We start from the raw sequence: 16,066 nt of genomic DNA, 5'->3' as shown, positions 1-16,066 counted from the left end.
AGAGAAGCAGAACAAGCCACAGCTACCTTGCTGTGGGATGGTCTGTATGTCAAATGTGTTGTTGATTGGTCAATAAATAAATCACTGATTGGTCAGTGGCCAGGCAGGAAGTATAGGCGGGACTAACAGAGAGGAGAATTGAGAGAACAGGAAGCTGGGTGAGGGAGACACTGCCAGCCGCCGTCAGGACAAGGAAGATGTAAAGTACCGGTAAGCCACAAGCCACGTGGCAAGGTATAGATTAATGGAAATGGATTAATTTAAGCTGTAAGAACAGTTAGCAAGAAGCCTGCCACGGCCATACAGTTTGTAACCAATATAAGTCTCTGTGTTTACTTGGTCGGGTCTGAGTGGCTGTGGGACTGGCAGGTGAGAGAGATTTGTCCTGACTGTGGGCCAGGCAGGAAAACTCTAGCTACACTACCTCACCTTGCCAGTTCCTCAGCTGATCCTTTTTCTTCAAACTGGAAGTCTCTGTCTCCTCATCTAAATGGGTCTCAGCTGAACTATTGCTAAAAGCCTAAAAGCTTAACCAGGCTCTTGTTCCTCGTCCTCACACCTTAAATACCTTTCTGCTTCCTGCCATCACTTCCTGGGATTAAAGGCTCTTGTTACCACGCCTAGCTGTTTCCAGTGTGGCTTTGAACTCACAGAGATCCAGACAGATCTCTGCCTCTGGAATGCTAGGATTAAAGGCATGTGTGCCACCATTTTCTGGCCTCTATATCTAGTGGCTGTTCTGTTCTCTGACCCCAGATAAGTTTATTAGGGTGCACAGTATTTTGGGAAACACAATATCGCCACACTAACCTTCAGAAACGCTAGCATTCACGGACAGATAATCCCCTGTAGTATGTAGACTTCACAAGCCCCACCAGACGACAAAACTGGAGATGAGAGTCACGCTCCACTCTGGAGAATGAACAACTAATTAAACGTCATTCAGCCATGTAAAAGAATGAAGCCATATAAACTACATTTTTTAAAAAAGAGAAAAATACTAGAAGATAAGGCACTTGACTTTCAGCAAAAGGTCCAGGGCAGAAAGGGGTACTGTTATTGGTTAATTTAAACCTTTAAACACATTTACAATGGGCTTATGAGTGGATTTTTCTCTATCTTGCATGGTTTTCTGTATCTTCCAAATTTTTATTAATGAACATGTTCTGCGTTTTCATAATTTTCTAAAAAGACACAAAGTAAGGTGGGTATGGTGGTGGTCAAGCCTGTAATCTTGAAAGAACGTACATTTTGATTTTAAAAAGGCCAACCCATGATGCTTTGGTCCTTAGGCTTCCCACTCCTGGGAAGTTTTCTCGTGATGGCCTGTGCTCTCCAGCAACACAGAAACATGGGTGTGGCATAGTGATATCCAGACTTAGGACCCTGCCCGTTGGTTAGCAGGGGAGAGGTGACGTGCCTCGTGGCAGCAGAGGCTTAACCCAAACATTAAGTGGAGTCACAGCATTCCCCTTCAAATGCATGGCTACAAAGCCACGAGGTAGTCTACTGGCTAGACAGGGCAGCTGCAGATGAGTATTCTGCTGTCAGATTTGGACTTGAAAAGCAAAATTTCATTTCTAGGAAATGGTGATCTGTAAACATAGGGCCATCTTAATAACAGACATGGGGAGTCTGTTGGGTTCACTAGAATGAGGGTACAATGGCTGCCCGCTCTACACCTCAGCCTCTCCATCAAGAAAGCAAATTGAGGGAAACCCGAGGCCTCCCAGTTTCTGCCCACCATGTAATGAGTTTGAATTATCATCCCAGTATGAATTTGTGGTTTCTGCTGGGAACACAGTGGTCCTTTCCCAAGGAAAGCTGAGGGGTTTCTGCTACTGTCTGTGGGATGCTCACAGGAGTGCCATGAGTTTCACTAGCTGTTCCCTTCACTCCTGCTTCTCGGAAGCTGTCCACCTGTCACCCATCTGCCTAAGGTGACACTACAACTCCCATCACTGTGTTCCCCTTAGATGCTCTAGCTCCACGGGCACTCACAGTCCCTGGACATCAGGCTCTGCTCACCTCCTCTTCTATGGTGGCCCCACGTCCTATTCTTCTGTCCTCTCTCACCACCATGGCACAAACTTTCTTTGTCCAGCAGGACTGGCCTCCACTGCCCTACTCACCTCTCCCAAACCAACTGATGCTGAGACCACCTCCTGCTTAGCCCTGGGAATGATGCTTTTCTTACTGAAAGGACCCAACCTTGCCAGTTGACCTGTAGGTTCTGTGATCTCTCCTATTCCATGGTACCTCCTTCATCATGAAAACCCTCCCCAACAGCGGCCCCTAATTTTTCCAGTGACCTACTTTCAAGCTCTCCTACTCTGGGGCTGCTTTAAGACAACTCCCTTATTACCGAGGCTCAACAGTGTCTTTTCTTTTCAAACACTTCCCAGCATCCACTTTCCAGTCTCTCCTCTTGCCCTAGCTCTGGACATCTACCATATGGCCATGTGCATCTTGGCATAGCACAGCATTGACTATGTTTGAATGTTTTGGTTTTTTTGAAATGTCAAAGCTCCTTCCTACAGGTTAGCAGTATCACAACCCTCTAGTGACATCTGTGAAGATGATGCTAGTGAGTGCTCCTGTGATAGCCTCTCAGGATCTGAGATGGTGACCTGCTCATCAGAAGAAGGTGACTGTGAAGAAGTGTGTGTGTGACAGCGAGGCCTTCCTGTGAAGAGGGTGCAATGAGCTGTAGGGTACATGCTGCCAGTGTCTCCCTGCCTCTCCCGGCAGCCTCCTGGTCACTCACAAAGGCCTTCTAGAAAGTGATCTATGGCCGAGCACACAGAGTTGGCAACCACATCCACTGGAGATAATTATCAGAGTTCATTAGGTGAGCCTTGTGAAGTTACTCTCCATTTGTGATGGCACAAATATCCATATTTAAAACAATGGTGACAGGATTCTCTTTGGATATTAGAGACATAGGCGGTCTTATGGGGGACCTAATGATGAACCCATTGAAGGCCCAAACTGGCTTTAGGAAAGGATTCTTCAAGGAAAATGGCCATCGGGCTTGGTACTAACATAGCTGGAAGGAAGATGTCTCTATGGACAGTGTATGGCTTAATGGCCATTACTAAAGAGCTTTAGCTCTGGGGTAACCAGGGGCATCCTGACTCAAGAATCTCAACTCTGTTGTTGATGGCAAAAGCCTGTGGCTCTCTGAAGTTCAGGAAACTATGTGTCACACTTATCACGTGATGTGGGTATGTGTACCCTTTTTCTATAGTGCCTTTGTTGGCATTTGGTCGGGGAATGGACATGAAGCGTCAACATTGTGCATGGCACAGAGGCTCAAACTATCAGTGTCCTATTTATGTCAAATATGATATGATATGTTGACATACCGTATCATATTTGCTCCTGTTGTGATAAACACCATGACCAAAAGCAACCTGGGGAGGAAAGGGTTGACCTGGACTGCAAGTCAGCATCCATCACCAGGGGAAACCAAGGCAGGAACCTAGTGTAAGGCACTGAAACAGAGGCCCTGGAGGAATGCTGCTTACTGGCTTGCTCCCCATGACTTGTTTAGCCCACTTTCTTATGCAACCAGGACCACCTCAGCTACGCAACCCTCGGCACTGGCAGAGGAGGTGGGTCATCCTGGGGCTGAGCCAGCGCTGCCTGTGCTGATCTCTGCCTCCATGCAGGGCTCAACTATGACTCAGAAGGACTTGGGACCATCCTTCCTCAGGACAGGAGGCACACTGGCCTGTGATGCTGCCCCAGGCTCTCTGGCTGTGACATCCTGTAGGTACAAGCACCAGGTAGGGGCCTGAGCCTCTGCTGCAGAGGAAGGAGAATCTGCCTTTACTCTTCAGAGTTCACCAGCTGATGGGGAAAACAGACTCAGCTCATCCCAATTGCCATGTGCTTACCAGTGTTGCGGGGGACAGAGCAGCGCCTGGAGGAGGGGCCACAGGGCCACCGCTAGGTGCCAGAGAGGGTGGAGAGAAGTCAGGAGGGAGTGCTTCCTGGCAGGAACTGCCAAGTGTTTTTTAAAAGGAACAGGATAATTCCAGCTATTCTAACAGGTCTTAGTGGTTCCCTAATCAGCTTCACAAGCTCATTTCACCCCATATTAAATTACCTCGCCCTCCTTGGATAGGCTCTTCCCTTCCGCCAGCCAGAAATAAATCTGGAGAGGATAAACAATGCAAATGAGATGGAACTGGAAACTGCTGTTGGGGAGGGAAGTCCGCACTGGCCAGGGAGGCTTCTTCATTCCTCACCAAAGATTACAGGAACCCCGCGCAGACACGTGCAGAGCAGGGCTGTTTTTCAGTCTCTCTGGAAAGAGCTTGTCCTTGGCCTTCACCTCCTCATGTGAATTAAGACATATTTTTACATTTCACAAAAACAAAAGGGCGAAGGGGAACAACTGTCTCCTGGCTGTAAGCGATTCAGGGCACTTGCTCACGGCACACCGCCAAAGCCTTCCCTGAGGACCATTTGTAAATTTTAGGGAAAAATTTACTTTTGCAAAAACACATTTGGGAAACAGTCTCAATAAAGATAAAGAGGTTTCATCACTGTAGGCTTCTCAGAGACTGCACCGCACCGTGTCAACAAGTACCATTTGCCAGGAAAGAAATGCAGAACGTGAAGCTTCCCAGTGGATTGTATGGAATCCTTTTGTTGTGGTCTAGGGACTTTTATGTTGGTAGATATTCTGAAAGATATTCTGACCTGTGGGTATTTTGTATTTCAGAGATCTTACTTGGTAATCTTTAAAGTGGATTTTCCATTTTGCAAAGCGAAGCCATGGGTGTAACCGGTGCTTTTCTTCCTACCTGCCTGTCCCTCCCAAATTACAATGAAAAGTTCCTGGGGCCTGACACGGGGAGAAGAATACCTCAGTTCTGGAAACTGGGGAAGGTTAGCTAGGGTGGGTTATTTGGGGATGCTCGGACCAGGCCAGATGGGGTTGAGGAAAGATACAACATAGCTTAGTCTCTGTAAATACCTACAGATGGAGTGGAAGGTTTACATCAGAGCAGTCAAAAGCTCAGAGTAAGCTTGGCTTGAGATGAGCCCAGAAGAGGGGCAAGTCCCAGGGAAGAGTTCGGGACTCCTAAGAAACTGCATGGCCAAAGATTTCTAAGATTCTCCCTGGGGCTATTTGTGACTTGTAACCTGCCACCCCGCCACAGCCCTGGAAACAGACAAGTGAAACTTGGTTCAGGTGTTCCTACAACGGCTGCAAAGCCAAACACCCCACTTCTGTCCTTGTCAAGGATACTTAGCCTTTGCAACGGATGACAGAACAATTCTCAGCTGTCAGAATGGACCACTGCACAATAACCTGTCTATGGTGAGCCCCATGGAAACCAGAGGCATGTGAAAAAGAGGACATCAAGGTAAGGAACCAGAGCAAATATTTCCACTTGCTTTATGAAAGAGGCAGGGAAATCTAGAGTCAATCCCCTGGGGATATGGAGGATGCGATGTTTGTAGAAAGACATCAACTTAATCAGTAAAGACCGAGTTTAGATGAAAAGCACACTTGTCATATTAAAAAACAAACAAAAACAAAAAACAAAAAACAAAATGGTAGCCATGAATAAAAGATTAGACCAAGAAATTCTAAAGAAATTTATATGAGGAACAAAATTCTAAGTGGGGGCCCAAGCAGACCCAGGAAATGGGCGTGGGATTTGAGGCTTGAACAGAGCCCCCAAGACACAGGGGCTACTCTGATGCCTGCAGCACAGGCTGAATTGGCCTAGTCATTAAAATGAGCAAAAGCAACCTCACTAGAGTATCTGAACAAAAATTTGAGTTCAAGGACATCGGGAAATGATCGACATGTGTTATAATGGCGAAGGGGAGATTCTGAAAGGAAAAACAAGGCAGACTTAGCCAACTGTACATCAGAAGGCAGAAGCTAACTGCTAAAGATGCTGGGGAAATGTCCCCACAGAAACCCTGTGACCTCAAGAATTCTCTTTGCAACTGCACAGGACAGTGGGAAAATCCTCAAAGAGGAAGGACTCAGGAGTGTGGTGTCTGCTCACCCTTCCAAATGCAAACTATTTGGAGACTCATCTTGGCATGGTGGAATGGGTCAAATAATGTCAGGGTTCTGGTGTAGGGCAAGAGAGGGTGGACAACGAAACCAATGAGGTCTTTGTAGTACCGGCCGACAGAAGGTAGGTGAAGGTTTTGATAGATGATAATAGGTTTGAGAGATGAGTAGATGACAGAGATGACAGCGATAGATTTGATAGATAGGCTGGTGACAGATGAATGATAGGTGATAGATGACAATTTTTAAAATGTATTTTATTCTTTGAGAACTTCACACACATATACGAAGTATTTTGATTATATTCACCCCGAACTCCTCTTGGACTCCCTTCCACATCCCCCTTCACATCTTCTCTTATCTTTCTTTTCATACTAAATTTTTCTTTTTGAGACAGGACCTCACTGTATCACTCTGGCTCTCAGAGATCCACCAGCCTCTGCCTCCTGATTTCTGGAATTAAAGGTGTGCACCACCATGCCCAGCCTTTTAAAAAAATAATAATAATCCACCACTGAGTCTAATTAGTGTTGCCAATATTCACACGAGTGTGGAGCTACACAGACAGCAGTTTTGATAGATGATAGAAAAGATGGATGATAGATTTGACAGGCAGATGACAGATTTGAGACAGATCTGACAGACGACAGATGACAGACAGACAGATAATGGCACATAAATAGATGTCATAATATAACAATGACCAAACAGCTGAAGTCCAAATTCTAGTCAAACTCGCAAAGTGATCTGTACACTATTTGTGGAGTAAGAGAAGCCAGTCAAGTCTAATAATGATGTGTAAGCACACAGACTTTGCAACCAGACTTCCTGAGTGTGAGTGGTAGTTTTCCCACCTGCCTGTGTGGACCTTGCCCACTGCCACCCCTGCCCCGTGTCACCTGCTTTGTCCTAGCTACCTCACTTCTCCACATCAGCACAGCCATCGACCTCCTTCAGCTCCCTTTTCTAGTCCTCACTCTGCCTTCAAGCAAGTCCGATCTAGTTCCTAGAACGTTCTTCAAAACCCTACACACAGAAAGCAGGGGAGGGACCAAGCTCTCAGGGTTAGCAATGCATCCCTGAGATCTGTGTCTCACCCACATCCCCAGTCACAGTATCCCTTTCCTTCAGGGAGAAGGTTGATTACAACAGTGATCACCAAGACGGAAGATTGTACAGCCCGACCTTACTCCTTTACTAGCCAATAGTGCTAGGCTAACTGCTTCATGACGCTGTCTTTATGTGTCTAGAAAGGAAGAAATGACAGTATCTGCACCTCTTCACAGTTCTTGTGAAAATTAAATACATAAAGCAAGTCAAGGGCTTTTCACTGAGCCAACTCTCGACAGTCTCTTCCCAAGGAAGGGAGCTACCGTTAAGATCTCTCCTGCCTACATAATTTCCCTTGCTTGCAATACATTTGCTATCCAGAAAAGTCCTTCTCCTTTGCCCTTATGCTTCAACTCAGTGCTACTCTTTCTCTGCCTGCTAGGCTGGCATGCAGGCAGACAAGCTTATCTTGACGCATCTCGGCAGTTGTATTTATTTGTACCTTGGTTATGACCTGTGGCTTTGCATTGACTTGGAAGTCGATTTGTCCCCTCCACAGCACGGTAAGAAGGCACCTCAAGATGCCCAGGACCTCACAAAGAACCTGGTCTGTAGTGGGAGCTCAGAAAACATTTATGGAAGGAACAAGAAGAGCCATTTCATCCTGCCTGAGAATGAAAAATCAGAAGCCTGTGGCCATCGTTCTCCATCTGAGAAGCTAGCATGGTGGCTTTGATGTCTGGAGAGATCCTGAGCATGCCACATGTGGGCAGGGCAGGATGGCTGAGGGCTGGAGAGCACAGGGGTACAGCCATTGCTGGTGACTTAGTGGCCTCGATACCAACAAGCAACTTTTGGAAACTTTCACATGGTAAAAAACCAAACAGAACATTCAACAAGCAAACTGCCAGAAGCCCAGAGCTGTTGGAGATGAGCTCATGGCAGAGCCAAGCTGTTGGGTGAAGTATGAGCACTGGTCTGACCCCAGAGGCTTCTGGCCAGAACTGCAAAATAACCTCAAGCCTGTGGCATGCTGTGGCTACAGCTTACTGAAAGTCAGCAATGAAGTGAGAAAAAGACACCCACCTCATCAGCGAGGAAAGTGCCTAGTGCCAACACAAGTTCTTTCCAGATCTAGATTGTCCCAGGGGCTGAATCACCAGCCTTGGGGTCAAACTCTCTACCCTAGGTCAGACCTTGCCTCTTTTGTGCAGACATTCTGCTAGGTAACCAGGCATTCTACATGGACTCTTAGGTGGTAAGCCAGCCTCCACTTTAGAAATGACCCCTGATCAAAGATGAATCCTTTATGAAAGGCAAGATGCTGGGTAGCGATGGTGGAAATAAATCACCTTTCTGGAAATGTAGTGTCCTTCAGACTCTGAATACACCCCAATGTACAGAATATATCCTGTTATAAGTGGTTTTGGACAAACTAAACAACCACATGATGGGACAAAGGAACTCACTGCCTGTTGGTCCCACTCCAAATACCAGTATAGTGTAAAATGCTGTCAGGCTAATTAGGAAGGCTACTATATTACAGAAAGTGCTTCTAGAATACACCAGAATCTACTTTGAGGTCTGTATACCATGGACAGACAGGAAGAAGGAAGATTCATGAATTCAAGGCTAACCTACTGTTAGCCTAAGTGAATGTGTTATGAGTTGCTGTCAAGGAATCCATCCACAAAGCTCTGGATTGCACTGCAAAGTCCATCCTGGCTGTTAACCTTTTTTTGAGATTGGCTTTTGATATTTATAGTGACTTTAGTTATCTGTCATAAATCTTTTCCATAACTTAGTCATTGTTTATGATTACAGAGCTGGAGCACGTGAGCAAGCAGGGTCAGTACTTTAACTAATAGTCCTTACAGTGAGCTGTTTGCTCATCTAGTACCCCATTCCACGACCTTAGGAAGGGGTAAAAGAGTCATGACTTCATTTTAGCCAATCATCTAGGCCACACAACTGTCTTTAACTGTCTCAAAAGAGCTCCATAAAACTGAATTCTATAAATTTAGAAACTCTGGCAAGAAATTCCTTCACGTGCATCCCTCTAGAGTCACAATTTTTCTTTTTTTTAACAAGAGCCCTTCTTTTTTTCACCATCCACTCATCCATCTACCCACTCCTCTACTCATGCATCCATGCATCTATGCATCTATGCATCCATCCATCCATCTATCTATCCATTCATCCTCCCATCCATGCACCCACCCAGCCACCCATCTACCCATGCACCCACCCATCCAGTCTTCATGAATATAATGTTTGCTGAGTCTGAATGATATATGAGGATGAGAAGATGAACACAACAAATGCCCTTGGGTCCTGCAGGATGCCAGCAGTAAGCCAGAATTAGTGTTATATGTGCTAAGAATGCAGCCACAGAACAAGGCAGCAGGGGCAGCTAAGTCCCCTGTAGGCGTGCATGAGTCATGATACAGGAAGATGGCCTTCTTCTCCAGAACCTCTCTCTTCACAGAAACACCCAGTGGAAGAGCAGACCAAAACGGAAGCCAATGACACACTTTCAAGCTCACTGTAAACCACGCAATCTGATCATCTTGGATACCTCCTTTGAAACTTCAGATTGATGTCTCAAAACATCCTTTTCTCTGATTATGAAAGTCAGGTAAAACTTTGAGGAAATGCAGACGTGAACACAGAAGAAAAAGCTCCAACAATCCATACACAGAAATAAGTGATTAATATTCCAGTTTTAACATATACCTATGTTTTATTCATTTATAATTTAAAAATCAAGATGTGTGTGTCTGGTAGCCATTTAAAAATAATTCTTCATACTTTATTTTGTTCTCAAACATCCTTGAATAGCACATCTTCTCATTAGTGTCTCTCCAATGTGCTAGTTTATATAGATTCAACTGAATTTTAGCCAATTCTCTACCAGTGACATTTAGATTCATTTGGCGCTTTCACAATTGTTAAATTGCGCTAAAGCACACAATATACAGACATTTCTAGTCAATTTGTTAGAATAAATTTCCACAAATCTGAGTGCTGTATCATGAGTCGCACACTGTCAAATGTTTGATACATAGTGCTCAGTTATTCTACTCAAGCTTTGTACTAATTCACATTCCTAACAGTACTGTAAAACATGCCTTTTCTTTACTAACGCATCATTGGCCATTTCTCTCTTTGGTCCATTAGGATGTAAGAGAAAATGGTATCAAATTGTTTTAATATACAGTTCTGGTTAACCGTGAAAACTGTTTGTTTTTTTGTTTTTTTCCCCCCCGTAGCTTAATGTGTCTATCTTGCATTTTTAATGCCCTTTCATGCCCTTGGCTCACTTGTCTCTTCTGTAACTTTCCTCTTTTGCTCCAAGTTGTGCCTTCTGGAACTATCCTGAGACTAATTCCTCCTTCCTATGACACCCCCTCAAATACTTGAAGACAGCAATCATGTCTCATTTTCTCTAAGTGAAACACCCTGGCTCCTTCAACCATTCCTTAAGTGGCAGTTTCAAGGACCAGTATTTAAGATGAAGAATAAGTCTTCCTACCCCCACCCAAGCTAACACCAACAGCCTTGAGACACACGCAGCTCCAGGGGAACTCATTCTCTCCATGCCACCTCTGCCTGCTTCTTCGGCCACAGCCTCTTTTCTCACTCCACAGAGGCTGAGTGAGTTTTACCATACTCACAACATTACTCATGTGAGATCATGGGCCTGGAGCCCCAATAAAGGGGCAGAAAAGCATATTATTGAGTTCAGAAGCAGATGAGGAATTTGCCTGGTATAGTAAGAATGATAAACTAACTTAAGCGAAGAAAGATTTAGTAGGAATCAAGGCATCCCCTTGGCATGGATCTCAAGAAGAAGGCTTTGGAGTACTGATGAAGCCTGGGTATGGCCATTCTTCAGGGCAACTCTCCTAACCTCAGAGCTGGCTTAGGAACTCTTCTAACCCCAAGGACGATTGCCTTATAATACTTTTCTATTGCCCCTACATATGCGGTCTCCCCCATTTACCTGAGCACTCCTAGAAGAATGGCCTGGGGCTTGTAGCCCTGAGAGGCTTGCTACACAATGGCCACACACAGGCCATCATGTACTGGATAGTGGAGACACCGTTGCCTGTCTCCCTCCAAGGGCCATAGTCTTTAGCTCTTATTTCATCTCTTTGGGCAATCTCCTACTACAAACCTGCTTCCTCAAGCACTATCTGATGCTCCCATGAAGAACAGGAGACAGGAGCAGCCATGCCGTTTACAAAAGGCCCCATACTATCGCTACACTGCTCCTCCTAACACTTCAGCTGCTGGGAACTATTTGTCCTCCTGGGGTCTGACTGGTTCTGTAGCACTATCAGAACTGCGAGTGAGTGGATCTCCCAAGCTGAGGGCTGGATGCCTTCTGAATCTCTGCCCTTGAGTCTGGCTCAGGCCTTTAGCAAACAACACATTAATAGTTTTATAAATTATACTTCCTGTACTTGAATGATGTCTCGTAGGGGCCAGGAGAGATGGTACAGTGATTAAGAGCATTGGCTGCTCATGTAGAGGACCTTCATTGGATTCCCAACATGGTGGCTCAAAAAAAAAAAAAATAAAATAAAAGGGAGAGAGACTTAAGCTCCTAGGTTCCCGGTGTCAGTTCTCTCCCCAGATGACACCCTCTGCCATAATCTGACACAGAGCCAGAAGATCCTTGTCAAATGCAGCCCCTTAGCCCTGAAGTCTCCACCCTTATAAGTGTTAGAAAGAAATTTCTTTTCATTGTAAATTACCCAGTCTATACTATTTTGTGATAGCAATCCAATAAAGCCCAAGATAATGCTTTAAGTAGAAAAAAATCTTTTCAATTGACAGGTTGTGTGTGCGTGCGTGCGTGCGTGCGCGCGTGTGTGTGTGTGTGTGTGTGTGTGTGTGTGTGTGTACATGTGAATATCTGTGTATACATACACAAAAAGTTAGTGTGGACTGTTGAGATCGTAGAGTTTTGAACTGCAGGCGCTTTGACTCTGCCAGTTCCACAGCACTGTTGTGGTTGTTCTAATCATGTGTGACATGGCAAACACTCAACCAACAGTCATTACTGTTATGATCATCTGGTGCATTTCAGAACTCCAGAAAGGTGCTGATGATACTTGTGGACACAGAAGACTCATTCTTTGAAAAACCTTAAAGAGTATGGAGAAATTATCTTACTTCCAGACAACCTATGGGATGGATGAAAATCAACACACCAGGTCAGAGGTACAATGTACTAGGCAAAGAGCAGCAAAGTGTCACTCTACCCATAAAGCACGCAGTGTCGGACAGTCAGTGAAGGAAGGATCACTGTAGATCCCTGCACTGGCCAGAGAGGGCTTTTGTACAATCCCTCCCAAAACAAAAGTCCAATTCACAGTGAGCATAATCCACAGTTTACTGCCCCGTAGAGGCGATGTCATAATATCAAATTATCTTATAGTTCCTTATTTCCATTTGCCTGCCAACGGCCAGCACACTATGAACTATTTTTATTTATTCCAAGCACTAGACTGGCTATTGATGTATATTCTTTAATTGTATTATGGCCACAGTCTCTGTGTTCTCTTCTTTGTGGGATTACTATGCGACATAGCAATATTTACTATGTATGGGTACATGACATTTTATCACCTATAGGGTATAGTCAGGTTGTTTTAACTCTGTCTATTATGAATAAACACTTGTATTCAAATTTATTTGTAGACCTAGGTCTTCAATTCTTTTGGCTTGATATTTAGGCGTCAAATTGTGAAGTCATATAGCAACTGCATGCTTAACATTTTGAGACAGTTTTTCCAAGTGGCTATGCTATTTCACACTCCCACCAGCAAGATATGATGGTTTCATGTCTCCTTTTCTTTGTCAATGCTTGTTATCATCTGTTCTTTCATTGTGATTTTGACGTGCGTATCTATGGGAACATGGCTGCAACTATCATTTCAAATTTTCACACTATCTCTTCAGAGGTTGATGATGCGAAGGCTCCACTCATTCCCCGTTTTGGAAACCTATTTCAGATAGTGGGGCTTTCTATAGCATCAAAAATGACATTCTAACCACAAAGAAAAACAACACTACTTTCCTGGTTTTTCTCCAAGAACACTTTTAACCCAGTATTACAGTTGGAGGTGAAGGCATCCACCTTCTTGGAAATACATCAGCAGCTCTGCTCACCTGCTGGAGGCCAAGCCTTGATGTAACCGGTGCAGTGGACCACAGCGTACTGGGCTTCTCCTTCTTTCACAGGGCCAAGGCCATTCCTGAGAAAGGACATACATGAAGCTGTCTTCATTACATGGGAACAAGGCAAGATACGGATGACCCCCTTGGTACCTAAGCTGCCTGTTCTCTTGTTTCCTTTGTGGTTCTAAATCTTGATTTCCTACCATCCTGACTCCCATCCTCCAACAGGGCCTGAACATCACACATGAATTCCACCCAATGCCCGGTTCTTACAGTGCCCTCCTGACACATGCCACCTCCTCTACACTTAGCCCCTCTTCAAGCTGAACTGTTCCCCAGTGTGGGGCCATCCTGCCATCGACTCGCACACTCCCCAAGTACATCACAGAAAGGGATGCCCACCTGAACCTTTTCCGCATGGTGGTTATTCTGTTCAAAGGCAGGTGGTCTAAGGGAGCATTTCCGCACCTAAGAGTCAACACGTGTTAGAATTGATGGGGATGCAGTAAATACACAAAACTGATGGTGCTGCTGAGACAAGGGGGGCCCACCTCACCCCAAAGCATTAGGAAAGCATTAAGTGCTGTTAAAATCGCTATTAGTGTAAGCTCTTTGTGTGTGCTCAAGTGTGTGCAGGTGCACATGTGTGTGTGGGGGTGCAGGTGCATGTGTATGCACGTACATGTGGAGGTCAGAGGATACCTCAGGTGCGATTCCATCTTTTCTTTTGAGATGATGTCACTCACTGGCCTGCAGCTTACCAAGTGAGGCTGGCTGGTGGCTGAGCCCCAGGGACCCTTCTGGTTTTCCATCTCTGACGCTAGGATCACTAAAGTGTGCCACCATACCCAGTTTTTTTTGTTTTTGTTTTTTTTTCACATGGACTCTGGAGATCAAACCCAGGCCTTACAAGGCAAGTACTTGACTGACTGAGCCTATTATCAACACATATGATGAATTCTTTAATTTGCAAACACTCTTTCTGACATTCACTTTCTTATAAATAAAGATGTTGAGACATGGACAGGGGCAATTAAACTTTTTCATCCATGGCCATTGGACTTCCTCTTGCATCGCTGACCATCTTGAGCAAAAGGAATATTAGTCCAACAGTCAGTCAGAGTGCCCTTATGTGTGCACTGGCTGCTCTGAACACTTCAGACACCTTGTAAAAACCACTCTCGGAGGTGTGGCCCTAGCCAGAGCTATTCGAAATAGTTTCTTACAGGAATTTTTAACTGTTAAAAGCCTGGGTGAACTCTAGATGACTCTACAGCTATTTCTACCTAAGCTGGGAGGGGAGCACTTCTGATGACTAGAAGGACTGGAACTAGAGGGGTTAGCCTGTGACTGGGGGGCAAACACTAGCCTGCATTTGCATGCACCGATTGCTGTGACTGATACAAATACCCTTTTTGGCTACCTAAGCAGACTCTTCAGCCCACTTTGTGAGCCATCTGGGGGACATTCTCCCGTGCTGCCTCTTCTGCTATTATATCAAGTCCAGAGAAGAGCTTCTCTGGAGCAGTCTTTTCTTAATTACATTTTTTGTTGTTGTTGTCTTAATTACTTTTTTTATTATTACAGTTTGAGCTGGTAACGTGCAAAAGAAGTAGCAGAGAGAGCAGAACAATGGCGAAGGCAGAGGCAGGAGAGCAGCAGGGCCCACCACAGCTAAGCCACCAGCAGGCTGAGCTGCGAAAGTGGCGGGATGGCCAGCTGCTTGACAGCAGACGGTTAGAAGCCTGCAGAGTGAAGAGAGACTGTGGGCCTTGTTGTTGGAAGAATTTTATAGCAGTCAAGCTTTTAAGGTCCAGAGTCTCAGCACCTCATGCCTGGGAGCTGTAACACCTGCTCTTATCAAAGGCCGATGAATACGATACCTAGATCGACTGGAAACCGTAATGCTAGCTGTAGCCGAGAGCTGAGGAATCTCAAAATCTTAGACGTGAGCTTTAACACCTGCAAGGCTAAGGATCCTTTTACCCAAAGCCTGCACAAAAGCCATAACACTAGAAGATGCCTCCACAGCTGCTCCTGCCCGCCACCACATGCCGCTGTCCAACACCAAGTGATATAAAAGTTACCTAGGACCAGCACTTGTAAAATTTCTCCCCTACTCTCACTTTCTATTCCCCCCACGCCCTGAAGGGTAAACCTGCTATCAAGTAGATGGTTCTCAACTGCTCTGTATGTTTACTCAGAGAAGCCCCATGGATAATATCCTTCCAAAGGGCAGAAGTGGGCTTACCTGCTTTTGACTTGTGGTTGCCAGTAGAAGGAGAGTTTGGCCAATTTCTAACATGCACAAGAACCATTTCACAATCCCTTAGTACTAGAGAGTCGCAGAAAGACTAAGGGAGAAGCCTAGCTATCCTTGGTCCCACAGATCGTATCAGTGGAGCTCGTGACCTTGTGGAAAGGAGGAGGGTGATGACAGCAGCAGCGTCTGTTCAGGCCTGAGCAGAGACACCGACTCAAAACAGATGCTGACAGCTGAATGCACAGTAGCATCTTCCCAGGCTTGAGCACCACATTGTGGATACCCCTCCCCTACCGGGGCTGGCTCTAGGAACAACCCCACTGCTGGAAGCCTGCTGATGGCAAGAGAGAGAGTGGAGACAAGGGACCCACAGGCAGAGAATCAGGTCTGCCCGGGGGCCCGTCTGTGGGGCCCAGGGGATGAAGCTCTCTCCACAATGGCAGGACCTCCCTGATCACTTCTTAATGATTCTCTCAGCATCCCAGGCATCAAGCATCCAGGCTCTGGCC

The 16,066-nt window shown here is 45.5% G+C and overlaps 1 protein-coding gene across 1 annotated transcript in view; it reads right to left on the bottom strand.

Moving 5' to 3' along the window:
- Arnt2 (aryl hydrocarbon receptor nuclear translocator 2) overlaps positions 1–16,066 on the bottom strand; it is a 162,282-nt gene that overhangs the window by 45,388 nt on the left and 100,828 nt on the right. The window contains 2 exon segments of the mRNA XM_059271971.1: positions 13,286–13,371; positions 13,697–13,762. Of these exon segments, the coding sequence (XP_059127954.1) occupies positions 13,286–13,371; positions 13,697–13,762 (152 nt within the window).

This window comes from Peromyscus eremicus, chromosome 1 (genome assembly GCF_949786415.1).
Source record: "Peromyscus eremicus chromosome 1, PerEre_H2_v1, whole genome shotgun sequence".
Classification (NCBI taxonomy): Eukaryota; Metazoa; Chordata; class Mammalia; order Rodentia; family Cricetidae; genus Peromyscus; species Peromyscus eremicus.
This window is presented reverse-complemented; position numbering and strand designations above follow the sequence as displayed.